Genomic DNA, 18,844 nt, shown 5'->3' on the forward strand with positions numbered 1-18,844 from the left:
CATAAGTTTGATTGGTGATTCTCATAAGCTAATTTTACCAATTCAATTCGTTAACCATGTTTTTCCACTTGAATCTCTAAATCTTTTTTACTTGCTTTTATTTAACTTCTGCCTTTTACTTTTACATGTTAAAATCTTGAAATCCTATCTTTGTTATTTGTCACTTTGAATTTTGAATAAGTAAAGTTATGATTTGCAAATACTTAGAACTTATCTACATTAATCTTCGTGGGATCGATACTCTACTTACTCTTTATTATTTGTTGCAATAATATATCCTTGCACTTATTTTTGTGTTTTCATCGCATTAGTGGCATGCATGAATCAAAAGTTTCATTCTCACATAAATACTATTTTATGTGATTGACATGCATGAATCAAAATATTCATTCTCACTTAGCATGTATGACTCTAATAGTTCTATATAACCTGCAAGGAATGAGGGATAATGAATTGCTTTACAAGATATATCGGTGGTGTCATGTATGCAGTTGGTGATATTTTTGGTGATTGACATGCATGTCTTCAAGAAACATATTGCATACATGAAATTGAAGGAAAAATAAATTGTGTACAACTTATCTAACATTCAAATTTGTTTTTTTTTCTTTTCAAATTGAAACTTAGTGATATGTTGATCGTCTTAGAGACAAAAGATAAATTCTATGCTTAAATTAGTTTTTTTCATCGCGATAGTAAGATATTAAATCCCAACCATTTGTTGAAGTCTAAGTTTACAGAGTAACATATTTTAAATGCCATATTAATCAAAGGTAAACAATTTTAGTTTTTGGTGAAACTTAACATATGTTTAATTATCCTTCAACTTTTAAATTTGTGAACGACTATTCTCAACCTTATTTAAAATATTATAAAAATTTCGTCAATGAAAATTTGGAATTTTTTAACATGAAACTAGTTAAATGTGAATTTTGGCCCCTAAGTATCACGAACTCTCGATTTTGGCCTCCTAAAAAAAACAATAGCAATCCAACCCCTTAAGTTTATCCCCTTTTACAGTTTTGATCATGGACCAATTTTAACCAAGTCAACGCACACGTAGACGCCATGTGTGTAATTTTCAATTTAAAAATGAATAAAAATGCCACACGTTTAATGCTTTAATTAAAAATAATAATTAAAAAAAACTCTTTCTTTCTCTTCCCTCTCTCGTCTCCTCTCTAAGAGTGTGTTTGGTTTAGAAGGGAAATTACGATGAGAGAAGTTAGAGTAGATTTGATGAATTGTTTGGTATAAAATAAAGAGAAAAGAAATAGAGAAGAAAGAATGGTTGATTATATCCAAAAGTACAAATTGAGATAAAAAATCAAATATTTTTTTTTTGTTTAAATCTTGAGTAGCTTAAATAATTAAATTAAATTTTTTTGTTGCAAAATAATTAGATTAATTTAACTAATTATTATTATATTAATTAATTTGACTTCTTATCAAAGAAAATATTAATTAATTTGGTTAATTAATATTTTAATTTTATTTTAGAAGAACTGAACATCTTTCCCTTTCTTATTTTATTTAATCTCCTTCCATAACCTTTGCTAACCGACTCACCCATCTTAATTTCTCTTTTAAAGATGGGAAAAATGTTTAGTTCTTTTAATCAAATTAAGAGAACCAAATCACGTGGGTTCCATATAAATTTAGTGGTCATGTGAATTTTAACCAATCAAAAAAAGTATTAAAAAATGTGCATTAGAATGTGTGTTTAACATTTCTCTTTACTATATGGTCAGCTCAAGCAGGTGCAAAGAAGGTTTATGCTGTTGTTGAAGCTAGTAAGATGTCGGAACATGCTTGTTAAATCGTAATAATCTTGAGCAGGTTGTTGAGGTTATTGAGACTTCCAAAATTAGTAATTATTGATATTTAAATTTGAATTTCCCATCATATAATGTAATGGTATAAATAATAGTAATTCTTAGAAGGAGAATAATAATAATATAATTCACACCACATGCACCCACGAAATGAAATGAATTGCTTAATAAAATAAATTTGTTAAGGGGTTGTGACTGTTAAGTTGTTTGCATGTTTGAGGGTGCAAGAAGCTGTACCAAGTCCAACAAATAGCAGGTGAGTTGTACTTGTACTGTTTGTATAGTCGCTCAGTCCAACTACTAAACCGAACTCTAAGCATAAAAAAACTCCCATTTGGACCCACCTTATATCTTCTTAAATACTACTCTCTGTCATTTTCCTCCTTAAGAAATTAATTACTCTGACTTCAATTTAAGCCTCTAGCTACTACCTCTTGTTTGTTTTAATCCTATGCTTAATTTCTTCATCTGTCTTTGGCGTGTATTTCTTTCTTTCTTTCTTTCTTAAGTTTCTTTTCCAATTCCAAATCCCACTTTAGTACATACACTACTACCCTAAACTGATACATATTGTGTGTTGCAAATCATTATTGGCACCCATAATTATCAATTTGTTTTCATGATCCAATTAATTAATTGTTTATTATAGTATAGTAGTAGATTGTTCTGCTATAATTGCAAAGCTATCTATAGTTACTTTGTTTGTTCCTTTTATCATGGCTGATGATAATAATATGTACCATGGTGTTCTCTCACTTAGCAACAACAATCACACCATGGTTCCAACGGACGAGGATTTCATCACCGAGTTAACTCATCAAATGTCTCAATTCATGCTTCAAGAAGATATTGACGACTCATTCGATTTCTCATCTATTGCCTCCCAGAGTCACAATTCCGAACTGGTACCATATGCTTCCCTTACTATCCACGCGCTTCCTTTTCAGGTCTATTGAATAACTGATGTATCTGACCTATATTATTAACTCTTGTGTGTTTTCTTTCTTCCTTTTCATGTAGTCGTGGGATTTAATTAGTTCACCGGATTCAACTTTGTGGTCACGGGTGAGTTGTAACCAAGGGAGCTCAGAAGGGTCATCACAGAACTCATCTCCGCCAGCTACACCTTGTTGGAAGACAAAAACCTACGCTAACGTGGTTAAAGGGGTTGGGAAAAATACTAAGAAGCTTAAAGAAACAGCGACTTCTAAACAGAATCATGGTTCTGATATTCAAAGTTTCAAGTCCTCCAATATTGATAGATTTTCATCACACAAAGCATTGATTGAGGAACAAATTAAAGCCATTGAATTAAGGAAAAAACATTACATCAAGCAGCAAAATGAGGCTAAAGAAGAGATTCAGAAGCAAGGTAATGGAGGGAACTGTACTCGTCCTCGTCCTCATCTAACAAGGCCTGCTCCATTGCAGACCAGTGGTGGAGGAATGATGCAGGCCGTTTTTCTTGGTGGGTCCGGTTCAAGAAGTGGGACAGGTGTTTTCTTGCCTCGTGCTGGAACCGTTGTTGCTCCATCAGAATCAACCAAAAAGAAAGGTAACGTGGATTATGTTATATCTATTCTGTTCATGTTTTTCACTAGTCGGTAATGGTTGGTTGCGGAATCAAATGGAATGTCTAGTTTCCCACTTTTAATATTCGAATCTGTTTATGATATTTTGTCTCTAAAATTCCACTCTTTTTCTACTTTCTAAGATTTCTTCTTTGTTTGTTTCAACCCAATAAATAATTTTAAAGATATTTACATGGTTTTTAGTTAAGATTTATGAGCAATCAATCATTTCATTTTAAATGTGTGTGATGTGCTGTTATTATAATCCTCAAGTGTCTTCTTTATTAGTTATTGTTAGTTATTGTGATCACTAAATATGCTTCTTGTGTAATTTAACTTAATCCTTAAATGTATTTTTTTTTTATCAAGTTAGTTCAAAAGAAACACTAGAAATATGTTTGCAATTTTAATAGATTTAAAATGGATCTCCCATTTGTAACTCTACAAGCTTAGAGCATCCACAATGGTAGTTCCCTAACAAGGACTTCTTAAATGGACCCCACGTGACACATCACTTGTTTATAATTTTTTAATAAAAGTACCTATTAAGGACTCAATGACTCCAATGGCAATACACTAATAAGGACTCCAATGAAAAGTACTTAAATATGTCCCACTATTTTTACATATTAAACAAAAATAATTTATCTATTACTCATTTTTACAAGTGGGACCAAGTAGTACACATTTTATTACTTCTTTATGCAAGTGGGACCAAGTAGTACATATTTTATTACTTCTTTATGCAAGTGGGACCAAGTAGTACACATTTTATTACTTTTTTAAACGTGGGACCCGTTAGTTACCCAGGAGAGAGAGGGTCCTTATATAGTTGTCCGTTCCTTAACGGGGACTCAATTTTTCTTCCTCCAATGGAAGGTCCTTAACGGGGAGTGGTCCTTGTTAAGTAAGGACCCCCCATTGGAGATGCTCTTAGTCCTCCAATTTTAAAAACATCAAATATTTTATCCACCTATATGCTATTGAGGGTGCTTTTTCTACCATGTGATAGGTGAAATCCTAAAGTGGCAACTAGATTGATGAGATGAAAATGAGTTATCTAACTAGATTGATGCTATTAAGGGTGCATTAAATGTAGTAACTCTTACGATATAAGTTAAATGTATGTTTTGAGAAAATGAAAGCTTTTTTTTTGTGGTGGTCGGGGTTTGAACCCCGATCTTGCATATCTTATGCACTGTCCCAACCAGCTGAGCTAAGCTCACGAGGACATAGAAAATGAAAATTCAAGTGATAATCCATCTAAATATGTCATGTCATCCACTAAGTTGTCACATAAACATGTAGATTTTTTTTTTTAAAAAAAATATTCTTAATATTACGCTTCATTAATATCCACTAATCATCCACATTTAGCCTATCTAGCTAGCTCGTTCCTTAAAAAAAAAAAACCTATCTATCTTGTCTTTGTACTAGTTTGCATGTGATCGGATGGTGAGTGGTGACCAAAAATATTCTTTATGGTGGTTGAACTTGATTTTTCCCTAATCTATAGTAACATGCTGCTGACATTTGAGTTGATGAGTTGTTCCTTTCGGTTCAGTTTTATTTTTCATTTAGCAAGAAACATCAAAAAATTAAGCAGTTAGAAAGTTTGGTGAGCAAAATTGAAGATTCGTTAATGTATGAGTGAATCCTTAATTAATTATACTTAACTGCCAAAACAATATCAAATTCGTTTCACATCTTACATCAAAATTGATTTGTTTTATGCACGTTATATATATTGTTAGGGAAAGGTTGCTCCACTGTCCTTATACCAGCAAGAGTTGTGCAGGCTTTGCAACTACACTTTGACAAAACGGCTCCCAAAGTTGTTGGCGTCCCTCCACTCCGTGGTACCATTCTTAATTTATTATTGTTAATTATACCATCAAGCAACAACTTTGATTTGTTGTTTATTTATTGCTATTCTTTTTTTTTTGAAGAAAATATTTATTGCTATTCTTCATGCCGTTTAGTTACTACTCTCCTAATAAATAAATAATCTTACCCAACAAAATATGTGGATGAGATGATAAGAATCTCTTCCAAGTTAACTAAAAGTCTTAGGTTCGAATCAAACTCTAAAAATACAACAATGTTAAATCTTTTTAAGGAGAATTTTTTTACCATTGTAATCCTAATCTATTCGAGATGTTAGTTTGTGCAATTATTCGTATAGGACACCCGATTTAAATTAAAAAAAAAAAAAACAAAACTCATGACCATGAATTTGTTGCTTCATCCTTAGCAACATGACATTCAATAAACTTTTAGTTGTTATATCAATTCCCATTTTATATGCATATAAAATTTATTTGGGTAATTCCTAAGTTTAATGCTCTAAGTTTGGTTGTATTCAATATAGTCTATCAATTTAAATGATTATCCTTTCTTTTTAAAATTATTTGGGCAATTCCTAAGTTTTATACTCTAAGTTTTGTAGCACCAAAAATAAAATACTCTTAAGTTTTGTAGAAAACAAAAAAACTCTAAGTTTGCTACTGACTTTCCTATTTCATTTTCTTATCAATCATATAAATTTATAAACAATTTCTACATGGAAAATTCTACGGTGAAGTCATGAGAATGACTATTTTGGTGAAGTTAACACTATAACATCAAAAATGTAATGAGTAACACCTCACTGTTTGTACAATGACATCAAAAGTTCAGTCCTCATAGTATCATCAATTCATCAGATTAACAAGATTACACTTAATCTAATTTTATCCTACCTTGTTATAAGCGTAACACCCCACAAAGTGTAACACTTAAGACTATCACATAATATCATCAACTCTGCTTGCATGTTAAAGATTCCGACAATAAAATAGTACTTGTAAGTCCAAGATATTGCAAGCATTACTAGATGAATTACTATTGATCATTAATGAGTAATCAACAATTTAAAAATGAATCAAACATTAAGAACAAAATTAACTTTTTCAAAAAAGTCAGTTGTCTGACTGCACTATAGAAGCTCCCTTTCTACATTTGTTTAATTTATTCACTCTTTGATTTCCTATCAATTTCTCATCTGTTTGCTTACACTTAAGTCTTGCGCAATGTTAGATTGTATTAAATGTCACACTCACACACACATCATCTAGTTGTTTTTTTATACTTTTCTTTAGAAAAATTGGCATACGTCATGTTTAAAAAAAACAAAAATTATGAATAAATTAAAATTAGTATATTCTATGAAAGACTTCTAGTTAGTACTAATCTCTCTATGATTACTTTGATTTGCAATTCTTAATAATGGAATGTATTAGCTGTCCAATTTTATTTTTCGAGACTGCTGCAATTTATTCCAACAGTCCAAATACTCGGTATCAACTAGCAATTTGTCGCCAACTAGTTCTATAATATAAAAAAAACACTGTCTGATTTGATTTTCATCTATTTTTTATTTATTTGTTGTTAATCAATTTGCTCTATAATATTGTTATTATTATGAATTGCAGATCTTGTTTTGAACCATAGGGAAGGTATGTTTTCACTTGAGAATCACCAGTCAACAAAAGCAGCAACAGATGTCCAGAATGATATGATTCTGCCTCAAGAATGGACATATTGAAGTTACTGTAGAACCACATGTGACATCAGTAATAATCTTAATCATCATTATAATAATGGTGATGATGATGATGATAATTTTGTTTTGGCTAAACTTTTTACCAAACTAATGAAATAAAGTAAACAAATAAGGAAAATGAATAAGAAACCATAAAAGGAACTCCACGCCAACAAATTAGATCCATGAATATGCATTAGAGAATCTTTTTTATGTCACAATCAGTGTGACAAATATGTATCTTATTTTGTAATTTGCTTCTCCCTTAAGTTGTTTTTTTATATGGACATATATTATGAGTTTGCGTAGCACGTACTCCTGTCCCAAGTCGTGACAGAGGGGTACATATTAAAAAATAAGGAGTGAAGTCTAGCAGTTTCTTGTATTAATTGCTAAGCAAACTAAGTAGTGACTTTAGAACAAGGATGTATTTTTAAATCCTTTGTAATGATTTAGCTTGAGCAATGAAATAATCTTTGTGTGTTATGATTGACAAACTTATAAATTTGATATAACTTATTTCCGTTGAATAAAATATTGTTCCGCTCCGACCAAATACATCAACATATGTTGATAACCAAAATAAATGTGATATGTTATTCATTTTGCTCCCTTTCCCAATGGAGTTGAACAATGAGAAATTTTCCACCTCAACCCGCCAATCCGTCGGATTCCAGCCAAGCCAATTAAAGATAGAACTCCAAATGTTTTTCGCAATTTAGAAGGAAAAAAAAATGATTTTGTGATTCAAAATCATTGAAACTAAACACACAACATTGTTGGTGAATATTCCTTAAAACTCCTCTTTGCCATAATTCTATTCTTGTTGGAAGCCTTCCATGAAGTCTGCATACTACATAACTCACAATAGCAACTGCTGACTGAGAAACGCCATTTTAAATGATCATTCTCGCCTTCAATACCTCTGCATGTGAAATGCAGGAAAGAAGATCAGCATACATATCTGTTTCTGCAGTCTCTATTGCCATCTATTATTAATCCAAGCTCCCATGTTTCCTATTTTTCCTTCTTTGTCACTTGAAAGAAGAAACAAGTTCCTGTACCTTATTTTTAATGGAATATCACCAAATGTCCCTCCAAAAGTGTATATTGTTTACATTCCTCAATTTCCAATACACTAAATTTGCAAACCGGTTTATTTCACTTACTTCCAATGAGTAATACTAATAAGTCATGAGGTTCCTACCTTTCCCTATGAGAGTCTCTTAAACGATTCAATCACTGATTTTCAAGTTGACGCTCTCCTAAGATTGTCTCCTACCGGTAAACCCAAAAAAACGAAACGGTACTTTATCAATGCTACAATAAAAGATAGACTTTTACTAGTTTATCTTGAAAATCATTTTTGATAGATGAGTTTTTTTTTTTTTTTTTAAGATGTTTTCATTGGAGAACAAAAACCAACTTTTATTTTTTCAAAAACAACTAGTAAAAAATAAACTTTAAATTATTGAATGTTAAAATTACTTATTTTTATTTTGTTTGTTTTATTTTTTGAAATCACTAGTTAAGTTTGTGTTGTACATTTCTACTAACAATTACCATATTTGTTTTGAATGAACAAACGTATTTCACATTCATAACAACGACGTTTGTAATACAAGTTGAAGCAAAATGAAAGACATGAGAACTAACATAAGTTTTTGACTCTCGCAAAGGTGTGACCAACAAGGTTTACATGTCTTGTTGTAAAACTAATCATATAGTTTTGATTAACCGTCAACAAGGTCCTGCTATAATGCCAGATAGATCCAAATTGAGTGACATCTGAAAGGTGTCTATCTAGCTCCCATTCGAAATACAACCTCGGAAGAATGAGTGTTACACCAAACAAAACTGGATAGTATCTAGCTTTTATATGCGAGTAATCATAATATCATGGTTGGTGGCAAGCTTCCAACCATACTTTGCTGGCATATCCATCTAAATTGAAACCATTAAAATGTCACAATCTCATAACTTCATACTCCCTTCTCATTGTGAGTTTCTCTCAATTTAACCAACTAATGCCTCTCCATGATCCTCGCTTTCGATCTCCATCAAAAAGAATCGATCATTCTTTCCAACTATTCGATCAACATAGACTGTGACAAGAAAATACGCGTACAATGAGTTGGAATAGATTGAGTCACAAAAAAATAAAAATAAAGAATGGTTAGTGTTAGAAAATCTTTTTTTTGAAGATAACGTTTTGCATTATAGTTTTTTTTTAGGGAAACATTTTGCATTATAGTTATTAACTTGATTGCAATATAGTATATTTTGTTGGAATATTTTAATAGAGATGACCAAAATCATAATACAAAAGCCAAATATTAAAATACCCATTACATTTATTTGTTAGGCTCTGATAACACTAAAATCATAGATACAACTATGACATATGATAATAATACAATAAATGTGTACTTTATCTGAACCATAGATCATTTGGGGCGTTTGAGTCATTATAAGAGAAGCCATGAGAGGAAGTTAGAGTTGATAATTCTTCTCTTCTTCATGATGCTTTTACGCTAAGTCTATGCTAATCCAATGAGATAATCGGTATATATAAACATCATTACTCATTAGAGAGAAACCTCTCAATGGATTTACTATGAAAAACCATCCATTAATAAATATCATTTTAGTTAAAATATAATGCAACATTTTAGTTAAAATATAATTCAAAATAATTTACTATTTTAATATAATAATTATTTACTATTTTAATATAATAATTAAGGTTAATCCTTAAAATTCTAACATATTTGTTATTTTCCCCCTCAATTTGACTAAAATGTATACAATAGGATACATAAAAAATGATGTACAATGATGACACGGTAATAACAACCTTTTTTTTTTTTTTCCTTTTTTTTTTATAGAAAAAGTGTCCCTTTTTAAAATTAAATCGTGGCATTGAAATATCATTATTTGTATACGTATTTGCTTGATTAAAAAAAAAAAATCTTTACTTTTCTCGATGAAAAATGTTTGAAGGCAAACCTTCGGCAAAATAGAAAGCCACAGATGATATCATCATAGATTCCATAATGGGAGATGACAAAGAAAGAGGTAAAAGTGAATACCATTATACATGTTTGATTCTAGTACAAGAAGAACACCATCGCTAAAAAGAAAGTACAACAACAACAACAAATTTCAATTTATTTCATGGGATTTACTTTTTCCACCCTATGGGTTTCCTCGCGCACCCTATTTTTTTTCCAAAAATGCCCTTGAGTTTTCGGATTTTATAATCCGGAATGGTGTTTTCCTTTGTTAAAGGGTGAAAAAAATGAGTTACGGATTTTTCCGGATTTTGTAATTCGGAAATCTCAAAAAATAGGGCGCGTTACATGATTTTTCGGATTTTTGTAATCCGGATTTTGTGAAAAAATGAGTTATACTTTTTTTCATGGTGCTAATGCAATCCGGATTCTATAATCCGGAATGCATAAGGACATTTTTGGAAAATTTACAGGGCGTGGGAGAAGGCCATATGATGGGAAAAGTAAATCCCTTATTTCTTAGCTAACCTCAAAATTAGACCCAATAATGGTCCAAGGTTCACTAGAATCACTTAAATGGGACCATGTTAAGTCCACCAACTCATCATCTTTCAACAAATCATAAAATCAATCTAACCATTTGAAATGAAAATAGACCGGTCCTAGTTAGACTGTGCAGGACTCAAATCTAGTTTGGCCGAAAAATCCAACGCATAAATTTGTTAAATTATTATTTTTTCCACTCTATTTATTTTCTGCATGTTGTATTTTTTTTACAAAATTATCCATGTATTTTTGAATTCTATAATCCGAACATAGTTTGGATGTGTTCATGTTATAGAATCTGAAATATGTTTATATATAAGCAACAATCGTAATATCTCTCATTTAAGTAGTTGCAATTTTGTTTTAAAAAAAACGATAAAATCTGTCAAATAAAATATAAAAATGCCGCAATAAATTCTAAAAATCAAATAAAGCTAATTCAAATTTTTTCTAAGAATATGAAAAATGAAAAACGAGTCTAAGCAATGAAATTTTGGATTTAGAGGGGAAGAGTCTCGTAAGAAATCCCTTCTAGGAAAGTTTTGATTCTTGATTTTTTTTTTCCTTCTGATTTTCTATGCAAGTTTCAGAGCAATCCGAACAAACAGTCCGGACTTTCGACTAAGGCATGATGAAAACAGCTAACAATGGGATCAATGTTATAATGATCAGTATGGTTCTTAAATCGACTATTCATGTTACAAACAAATCCAGTCTTTGTGCTGATACAATTCAGATTATATAATCCGAACTATTTTCCCTAAATTTTGGCACAAGAGGGGTGTTTGTGGGTGTTCAGATTTTATAATTAGAAAAAGAAAAAAAAAACAAAAAACAACGCCCTACTTATGGGGTGTTCGGATTGTATAATCCGGGTTGGTGAAAAACTCATTTTTCTACCCTAAAATAGGAGGAAAACAAATTTAAGAGAATCCGAAAACCCCATGAGCATTATTGTAAAAAAAAAAAAGGGCGCGAGAAATGAATAGGCTGGGAAAGGTAATATTCAAATTTGTTTGGTAGTTTTTCATAATAGACTTGGTCTTACTTGACATTTTCTAAAGTCTAGAATGATCTGCTAACCAATTTTAAAATATTTAAAAGAAACACTACATTAATGTCGATATTTTAAAAATAGTCAAAGTGTTTAAAATTGTATCATATAAATACATAAAAAATTGCTTCTGCAGGTATAAACACATAAAATTTACAACGAGTGTGATGCAAATATTTAATTGTGCTATGCATGTAAAAGGAAAAAGATATTTAATAGAAACACTGCATTAATGTTGATATTTTGAAAATTGTTACGAGTTTTCAAAATTTTATCATATTGACTTTCTCATATCGTTAAATAAAATTTTGTCAGCATAGATACAAACACATAAAATCCGCATCGAGCGCAGTGAAAATATATAACGGTGTTTTGCATATAAAAATAACAAAATATTTAATAGAAACACTATATTAATATTGATAGTTTGAAAATAGTGACGAATTTTCAAAAATTTATCATATTGATTTTCTTATATCAATACTTTTTTTTTACGCATCTCATATCAATTCATAAAAATTTGCTTTCGTAAATATAGACAAATCAGCAGATTTGTAACAAGCAAATATTTAACGGATTTTTACATATAATTTTTTAATAGAAACATTACATTAATACTGATAATTTTCATTTACCATCTTCAAACATTTCATAATATTACTAATGTAATTATTTTTCACTATATAATTACTGCAATATTACGCGATGCGTGCGAATGCACGAGTCTTTTATTAGTTAATATAATAGTACTAGATTGACCATGAAACCCATAAATTATTGGTATTAAGAGTTTGTTCGAGGACATTTTAGGCAATTTAATGGAGTTCGGTTTTATTATGTTCATATTTATTTAATAGCAAATTGAGCATAAAACTCATTAAATTAGTGATATTAACCGTTTGACCTAAGATATTTTGGGCAATTTGGTGGAGTTTAATTTTATGTTAGTAATAGTAAAGTTATCCATTATATGTAAGACGAATACAAAAACTGCTTATTTGTGAGAAGATTAGTCAAAATAGAAATACTAATAACACTTTCCTTTAATACTCTTTTAACACTATTTGTAATACTCAGTTTCATATTGGGTGAAAGTTACGTGGCTTTAACCGCTCTATGTGATTCATTTTCAAATTATGGTATTCACGAGTAATGATATTTTGACATCCATTTGATGACAACTTTGTTGACAACCTTGTTTTTCTCACTTCTTATTGGTCAAAAACAATGGAGAGAGAAAAAGGAAGAGAGAGGATAACAACATCATGTGAGTATGAGAGAGAAAGTTGTCCAAAAGTTGTCAAAAAGTGGTTGTCAAAATATCATTTCTTATCCAGAGAAATGATATTTGTACAACCATTTTGCAACAACTTTTGGACAACTTTCTCTCTCATACTCACATGACATTCTTATTCTCTCTCTTCCTTTTTCTCCCTCCATTGTTTTTGACCAATAAGAAGAGAGAAAAATAAGGTTGTCACCAAAGTTGTCATCAATTGGATGTACAAATATCATTACTCTAAAATAAAACAATTTTTTATTGAATTTAGATCCCTTACGACTGAACTCCAAATTCCTAACCAAACTCTTGTTGATCAGGGTTTCCTCTCAATAAAACTAGATCATATTCCTACTATAGTTGATATCCCTACCAACCACACGAGGTGCAATAATCATATAACCCCAAAACAAAACATGCAACTACTTTAAGCACTCATAACCGTACGATCATATTTCAAACCACACTTTCCAACCGTTAGATGAAATCAATAGACCCCACAAAAGCAATCTCCATTGACTAATCATAACATCATCACTCTTCAGTTTTCACACACACTTCATTGCAGGCAGGCACAGTGACATCACAATACTCACTCACTGCACAAAAATCAATCTCTCTGTTTCAACAACTCTCACACATTTTGGATTGAAGTTAGTGGAATCAATAGTAACAACACTCAACGACGTCGTTTTGGAAGTGTTGCTCTTCTTGCACTTCACTCTGTTACGACGTCGTTTTCTAACGGCACCGACACTCTTTCCTTCCTTCCATTTCTCGCTTCTCCGGTAACCTTCAAATCACATTTTAGCTTTTACTTTTCGCATTTTGATTCATCAATCAATCAATCACAGAAACTGCTTTTTTTTAGCAATTTCCAAACAAGGTCCTATTTTTCCGTTGTTCTGTTATTTTTTCCATTTTTTGTTTTGTTTTTGTAATTACATGATGAAAATGTGCTTGCTTGCGTGTACCACTACCGTTTGTTTTATAATCGCTTCCGCAATTTTAGCTTATGTGATTTTCGGTTTTGTCCCTGCATTATTCATTTTTAATTTTTTTTTGTTGCATTAATCCATTAATTAACGTACACTTTTCTTTTTAATTTGTGCTATTCTTGAGAGGTTAAGCTATGTGAACAATTCAAACTTGTAACTATTAGTATCAGATTTTTTAGGAACAACATTTCAAACCAAAAAACGCTCCACTTGAGTTTTGAGCTACAACCTTTACCTATTCTGAGCTCCATTGTGATTAACTACCCTATTGGATTTTCTCATTTTTCGTTACTGCCGATCAAATGAAACTCATAACAGGTTTATTTTCTCTTCATTTTTGTTTGTTTTTGTTTTGTTGAAAGGGTAGGTAGTTCGGTGGAGTGGTAAGTAAAGCCTTGCAAATAACTGATCCACCCAAGAATTGAACTCGGTTATACTGAATGATTCGTCTTTTGGTGGAGCTCATTCACCACTCAATATTTGATTAATATGGTTTTGTAGTTGGTGTAATTCTAACTGCTTGTTATTATAATATTACTTGTTATTAGTTTTGCATTTGTTTCATGTGATTATTCAAATGAGGAAACAAATCTAATATGGGAGTAGTTAAGAATCTTATCAAAAAGGAAATAATAATGTGGGATTAGTTGTAGAGGTTACCCTTTATTTGATATTAATATATTTGTTTGTTTGTATATTTATTTTCATTATGTGATAATTCAGTTTATGAAATCTTTGTTTTTGGAAGTCTGATTTGTAATTGTAATTCAGTTTTGCAGCGAGCATCGATATTTTAAAAACTGAAATTTATTTGGAAGACAAAAGGGTATTTTCAAAGCTGGTGCATTGGATGTTTATCTAACTGATATTAGGTTAGAATAGAAGCCTGAAAGTTATCCACCAGCATGAGTAGAAAACCTGTTGATGGGTTCAAACCTGAAAACTCTTCTTTGTCGTACGCTGATTTTCATCGTGAAGTTACCAAAGACGAGGCAGACAAATCTTTAAAAGGTTTTTCGAATCAACAAAGGCAAACAACTTGTAGAAGGGAAAATGATGAAGATGAGCTTGTTAAGCACATGAAAACTTTACCAGGTTATTTGGAGAGGGGAGAAAAAATCCCGGAGAAAGCTTTGAATGTTGGGGTCCTTGATTGGACCAGTCTGGAACGTTGGCAGTACAGCAATAAACTTGTACCCCCCAGAAGTAGCCGAAGCTCAACATCTTCTAGTAATACATCAACTTCTATCCGTACCGAGGACTTATGTGGTAATTCTAGAAGGGGTCTAAATTGGTCTCCTTCTCGTCAAAGGATAATCCCACAATCAGTGCAATCTCACTCTATGGCTTCTACAAAGCAAGACCATTATATAGCTGTCAGATCCTCTGGAGAGAATGCTGGAAATCGTCTGAATCTAAGAGATGGCAACAGTAGTATTGACATACAGCGAAAAAATGTCCGGACTATTGATCATCTTTCCCGAAACCATCCTACTAGTATATTGAAAGGTTCTGACAGGAAACATTTACATCCACATATTATTAAGGAAAGTGGCATCTTGTCACATGACCGGACTTACGAGGCAGCTTCACATGCTAAGTTGGAAATGAGCACGCAAGATGATCAAATGGAAAAGAAAAAGGGGAATTTAAGAGAACAAAGTAGTGGTGTTAATGCACATGATATGCTTGGGAAAAGCAAACCAATTGTTCTTATATTACCTAGAGACAACCCTCATAAAAACAATCACTGTAGAGCTCCTGATATGCAAACAACCTTGGATCAGAAGTTAGGAAGCCATAGTCAAACAAGATTATTTGTAAATCCGAAGGAACCCTCCTGTACATATCTGAATTGCAATGTTTCACACTCCTGTCCTCTGCCAGATGAACTTAGAGAAAGTCATTCCCAGACTAAAGAGTCACAACCTAGTTCCAATGATGCCGAAAGTTTCAAAATTCCTGTTTCTACTTTTTCAGAACCTTCGGCACCCGTATCTGTCAGAATGGGAATGAGTCCATGCAGATCTAGAAAGGCCGAGGAAAGGAAGCGCACTGTTGCTGTATCTTGCTCTGCAAATGCACCTCCTACGGAAGTAGACCAGAAAGTAACTAATGAGAAACCAAGAAGCTCTTCACCTTTCCGTCGACTTAGCTTCAGCATGGGCTTCACAAATAAAGTTTCTGGCTGTAAAGAGGTTGCATATGTTCCACACCAGAGCTCCGTAGCCACACATAAACCTAGTTCAGAAAATGTGAGAGGTCATGCTAGCTCAAACATGCCAGGCAGTGATAAACCTGGAAATGCTGGCAAAAACAGGTCCAGCCCTTTGAGGAGATTCCTTGATCCACTGGTGAAACCAAAGGCAGCAAACTGCCATAACTCCATGGAGGTATCGCAAAAAGATTCACAAAATGCGAGAGGTTATGTTGGTTCAAACATTTCAGGCAACAAATCAGGTGCTGCTGGTAAAAGCAGGTCCAGCCCTTTAAGGAGGTTACTTGATCCACTGCTGAAACCTAAGGCAGCAAACTGCCATCACTCCATAAATTTATTTCAGAAAGAGTCTGTGGTTACAAATAAGAGTGGTAGGTCAGGTAATGGGAAATGTTCCACTATACTACCTGAAAAAGAATTGGACAAGGACCAGAGGTTTGGTTGTTCCACAGTTAACACTGCGGAATCGTCAAGTGAAGAGAAGTATATACCTTCGACGTCTCAAGCTCTACTGAGAATATCCATGAAGAATGGTCAGCCCCTTTTTACATTTGCTGTTGGCAACAATAGCAATATTCTCGCCGCCACAGTGAAGTACTCAACCGTCCCAAGACAAGGTGAATGCAGTTGTATCTATACTTTTTTCACATTTAGGGAGGTTAAAAAGAAGAATGGAAGTCGGACAAATAACACAGGAAAAAGCAAAGGTCCTGATTACGTTCGCCATGTCATTGCTCAAATGAAGCTTTCTGATTTGCACTATGATGATTCAAATAGCCAGAACCGTGTGGACTCTATCACAAAAGAGTTTGTTTTATTTTCTGTAAAACTAAAGCAAGGAGATACTCAGGTGGCTGACTATCAGCCAGATGACGAGCTTGCTGCTATAGTTGTCAAATCACCCAAAGCTATTAGTTATACGCATCAGCATGAATGTCAAGATCTATTACAGGTAACAGTGGTGCTTCCAAGCGGAGTTCATAGTCTTCCAAGTGATGGTGGACCTTCGTCGCTTATTGAGCGCTGGAAAACTGGTGGATCCTGTGATTGCGGAGGTTGGGATTTGGCTTGTAAGCTAAAAATTCTTGCCAACAATAATCAAACGTGCAGAAAATCAAGAACATCAGAAGCTTATTTTGCAGATCAGTATGAGCTTTTCTTCCAGGTATTTTCTCTTCCATTAATTTAAGTTGGTTATCCTTCCTAGCATATTGTAGATTAATCTTAGTTGGTTAGTGTGTAGATAATTGATTATTAATTTATTTAAGCTATGAATGCTAAATACAGGGGACTGAACAATGTCAAGATAACCGTCCTGTTTTCAATTTTTCCCATTTTGAACCTGGAGTATATTCAGTAGCTTTTGGTTCATCACTTTCACCCTTGCAAGCGTTCTCCATTTGCATTGCAATGGTGGATGGCAAACTCCCTTACGAACTTTCTGGATCAAGAAACTCCATCGAGGGAAAGAATCAGGCGGAATCTCTATTGGTTCAAACAGGTGAACTAAAGGGTCATGGTAAATCTGATGACATTCCTGCAAGTTACGCTGCCTATCCTCCTGTCTCTCCAGTTGGAAGGGTCTAAATTTTATGGAGTAAAGTCAAATCTTATGTCTCGTTGCCATTTAGTGCATAACGTGGGTAACTAGCAAATATTTGTTTTTTTACTAGAGTAGTATGTTATTCTTACGTGCTGCATAGGTGAAAGCCTTGCAAGCTCATAACTCGATCATAAATAATCATTGTCAACTAACAACTAGTTGAAGTGTGAATAGCAGTAAATTGCATTTTATCTTTTGGTATTTCATTTTTGTCTCATTCACCTGGTTGACCAATAAATCGTGTAATTAGAGTCGTTTTATCGGATGGGTAAGTGACCACATTCAAAATGGCATCTTGAAATAATGTGATGTACAAGTGTACTAGTACTACTAAGCCTGATTTCCAAAAGGGAGTTGACAATTGAGTTCCATATGTAAATTTTGGTAAATCATTGGTGTCCGAATCTTAGAGTTGAGTTCAATACGTACTTTCAGTTTATGATTGGTGTTTCAACTTTCAAACTCTAGAGATTCGTACACCATTGATTAACGGAAAGTACATTTGGAACATACGAAGTTGCAAAGGTTGAAAAAGCAGGAACATATATGCCGCTAGTCCTCCTCGGTCTATAGATATCTCATTTGCAAGGATGATTGTACCAAGGCGTATTAATCTGGGAAATCAGTTGCAAATATCTCATTTTCATTGTAAATAACTAAATATAATGTTAGACCAGAAATATTATTTGTATTAACTGTAGTCCGTAGCACAAATCTCAGGAGTCAAAGCTCACGTCACATGTTAACCATATCCAGGAAGAAAAAAAAAGTCGCATGTCGCAACAGAATTCGGGTTCAGGTCAGTAGTGACTACTGACTAGTGAGCACAGAGCTGGAAAGGTTGATCAAGAAAAGACCCTTTGTTGATTAGAGTTCAAGGTTTCAATAACCAAACAGGGTGCAAGCCAAAAGGCCACCATTATTTGTTGCAGTTTTGTTATGATTCGCTTGCTTTTTGATTAATCTCTGATATTGAAATCACATATTTCCCACAAGATTATCATTTTCAACCAATTGAACCACAATCGTTAAGTGTTTACAGATTAAAATCACACATGACTATAATAAGGTGAATAAAAAAGTAATTATGCTATGAAAAAATATATTTTAATTATAATATATATGATAAACAAAGACAATTAA

General features: G+C 32.7%; 2 protein-coding genes across 3 annotated transcripts; both read left to right on the forward strand.

Annotated features, from left to right (window-relative positions):
• The first annotated feature begins 2,221 nt into the window (after positions 1-2,221).
• On the forward strand, positions 2,222-7,486 carry LOC146950994 (uncharacterized). The gene is made up of 4 exons (XM_085746964.1): positions 2,222-2,740; positions 2,856-3,390; positions 5,161-5,265; positions 6,880-7,486. The coding sequence occupies exons 1-4, from the start codon at positions 2,552-2,554 to the stop codon at positions 6,990-6,992; spliced, it is 942 nt and encodes a 313-aa protein (XP_085603090.1). The 5' UTR covers positions 2,222-2,551; the 3' UTR covers positions 6,993-7,486.
• Positions 7,487-13,432: 5,946 nt separating this feature from the next.
• On the forward strand, positions 13,433-17,907 carry LOC146950995 (uncharacterized). Of its 2 annotated transcripts, none has more exons than XM_085746965.1 (3): positions 13,433-13,670; positions 14,652-17,263; positions 17,386-17,907. In XM_085746965.1, the coding sequence occupies exons 2-3, from the start codon at positions 14,786-14,788 to the stop codon at positions 17,683-17,685; spliced, it is 2,778 nt and encodes a 925-aa protein (XP_085603091.1). In that variant the 5' UTR covers positions 13,433-13,670; positions 14,652-14,785; the 3' UTR covers positions 17,686-17,907. The 2 variants fall into 2 exon arrangements, with proteins under 2 accessions (XP_085603091.1, XP_085603092.1); XM_085746966.1 differs by lacking the exon at positions 13,433-13,670 and adding an exon at positions 13,685-14,198.
• Positions 17,908-18,844: the final 937 nt, after the last annotated feature.

The sequence above is a fragment of the Medicago sativa genome, chromosome 2 (genome assembly GCF_051527215.1).
Source record: "Medicago sativa cultivar Bolivia chromosome 2, Bolivia_mono, whole genome shotgun sequence".
NCBI lineage: Eukaryota > Viridiplantae > Streptophyta > Magnoliopsida > Fabales > Fabaceae > Medicago > Medicago sativa.

Excerpts from the sequence above, each read along its gene's own strand:
- LOC146950994 (XM_085746964.1), top strand. The coding sequence starts at position 2,552 with ATGGCTGATGATAATAATATGTACCATGGTGTTCTCTCACTTAGCAAC. Across the intron at positions 2,741-2,855 it reads AGAGTCACAATTCCGAACTG|TCGTGGGATTTAATTAGTTC; the intron begins GTACCATATGCT and ends CTTTTCATGTAG. Across the intron at positions 5,266-6,879 it reads TGGCGTCCCTCCACTCCGTG|ATCTTGTTTTGAACCATAGG; the intron begins GTACCATTCTTA and ends TATGAATTGCAG.
- LOC146950995 (XM_085746965.1), top strand. The coding sequence starts at position 14,786 with ATGAGTAGAAAACCTGTTGATGGGTTCAAACCTGAAAACTCTTCTTTG. Across the intron at positions 17,264-17,385 it reads AGTATGAGCTTTTCTTCCAG|GGGACTGAACAATGTCAAGA; the intron begins GTATTTTCTCTT and ends TGCTAAATACAG.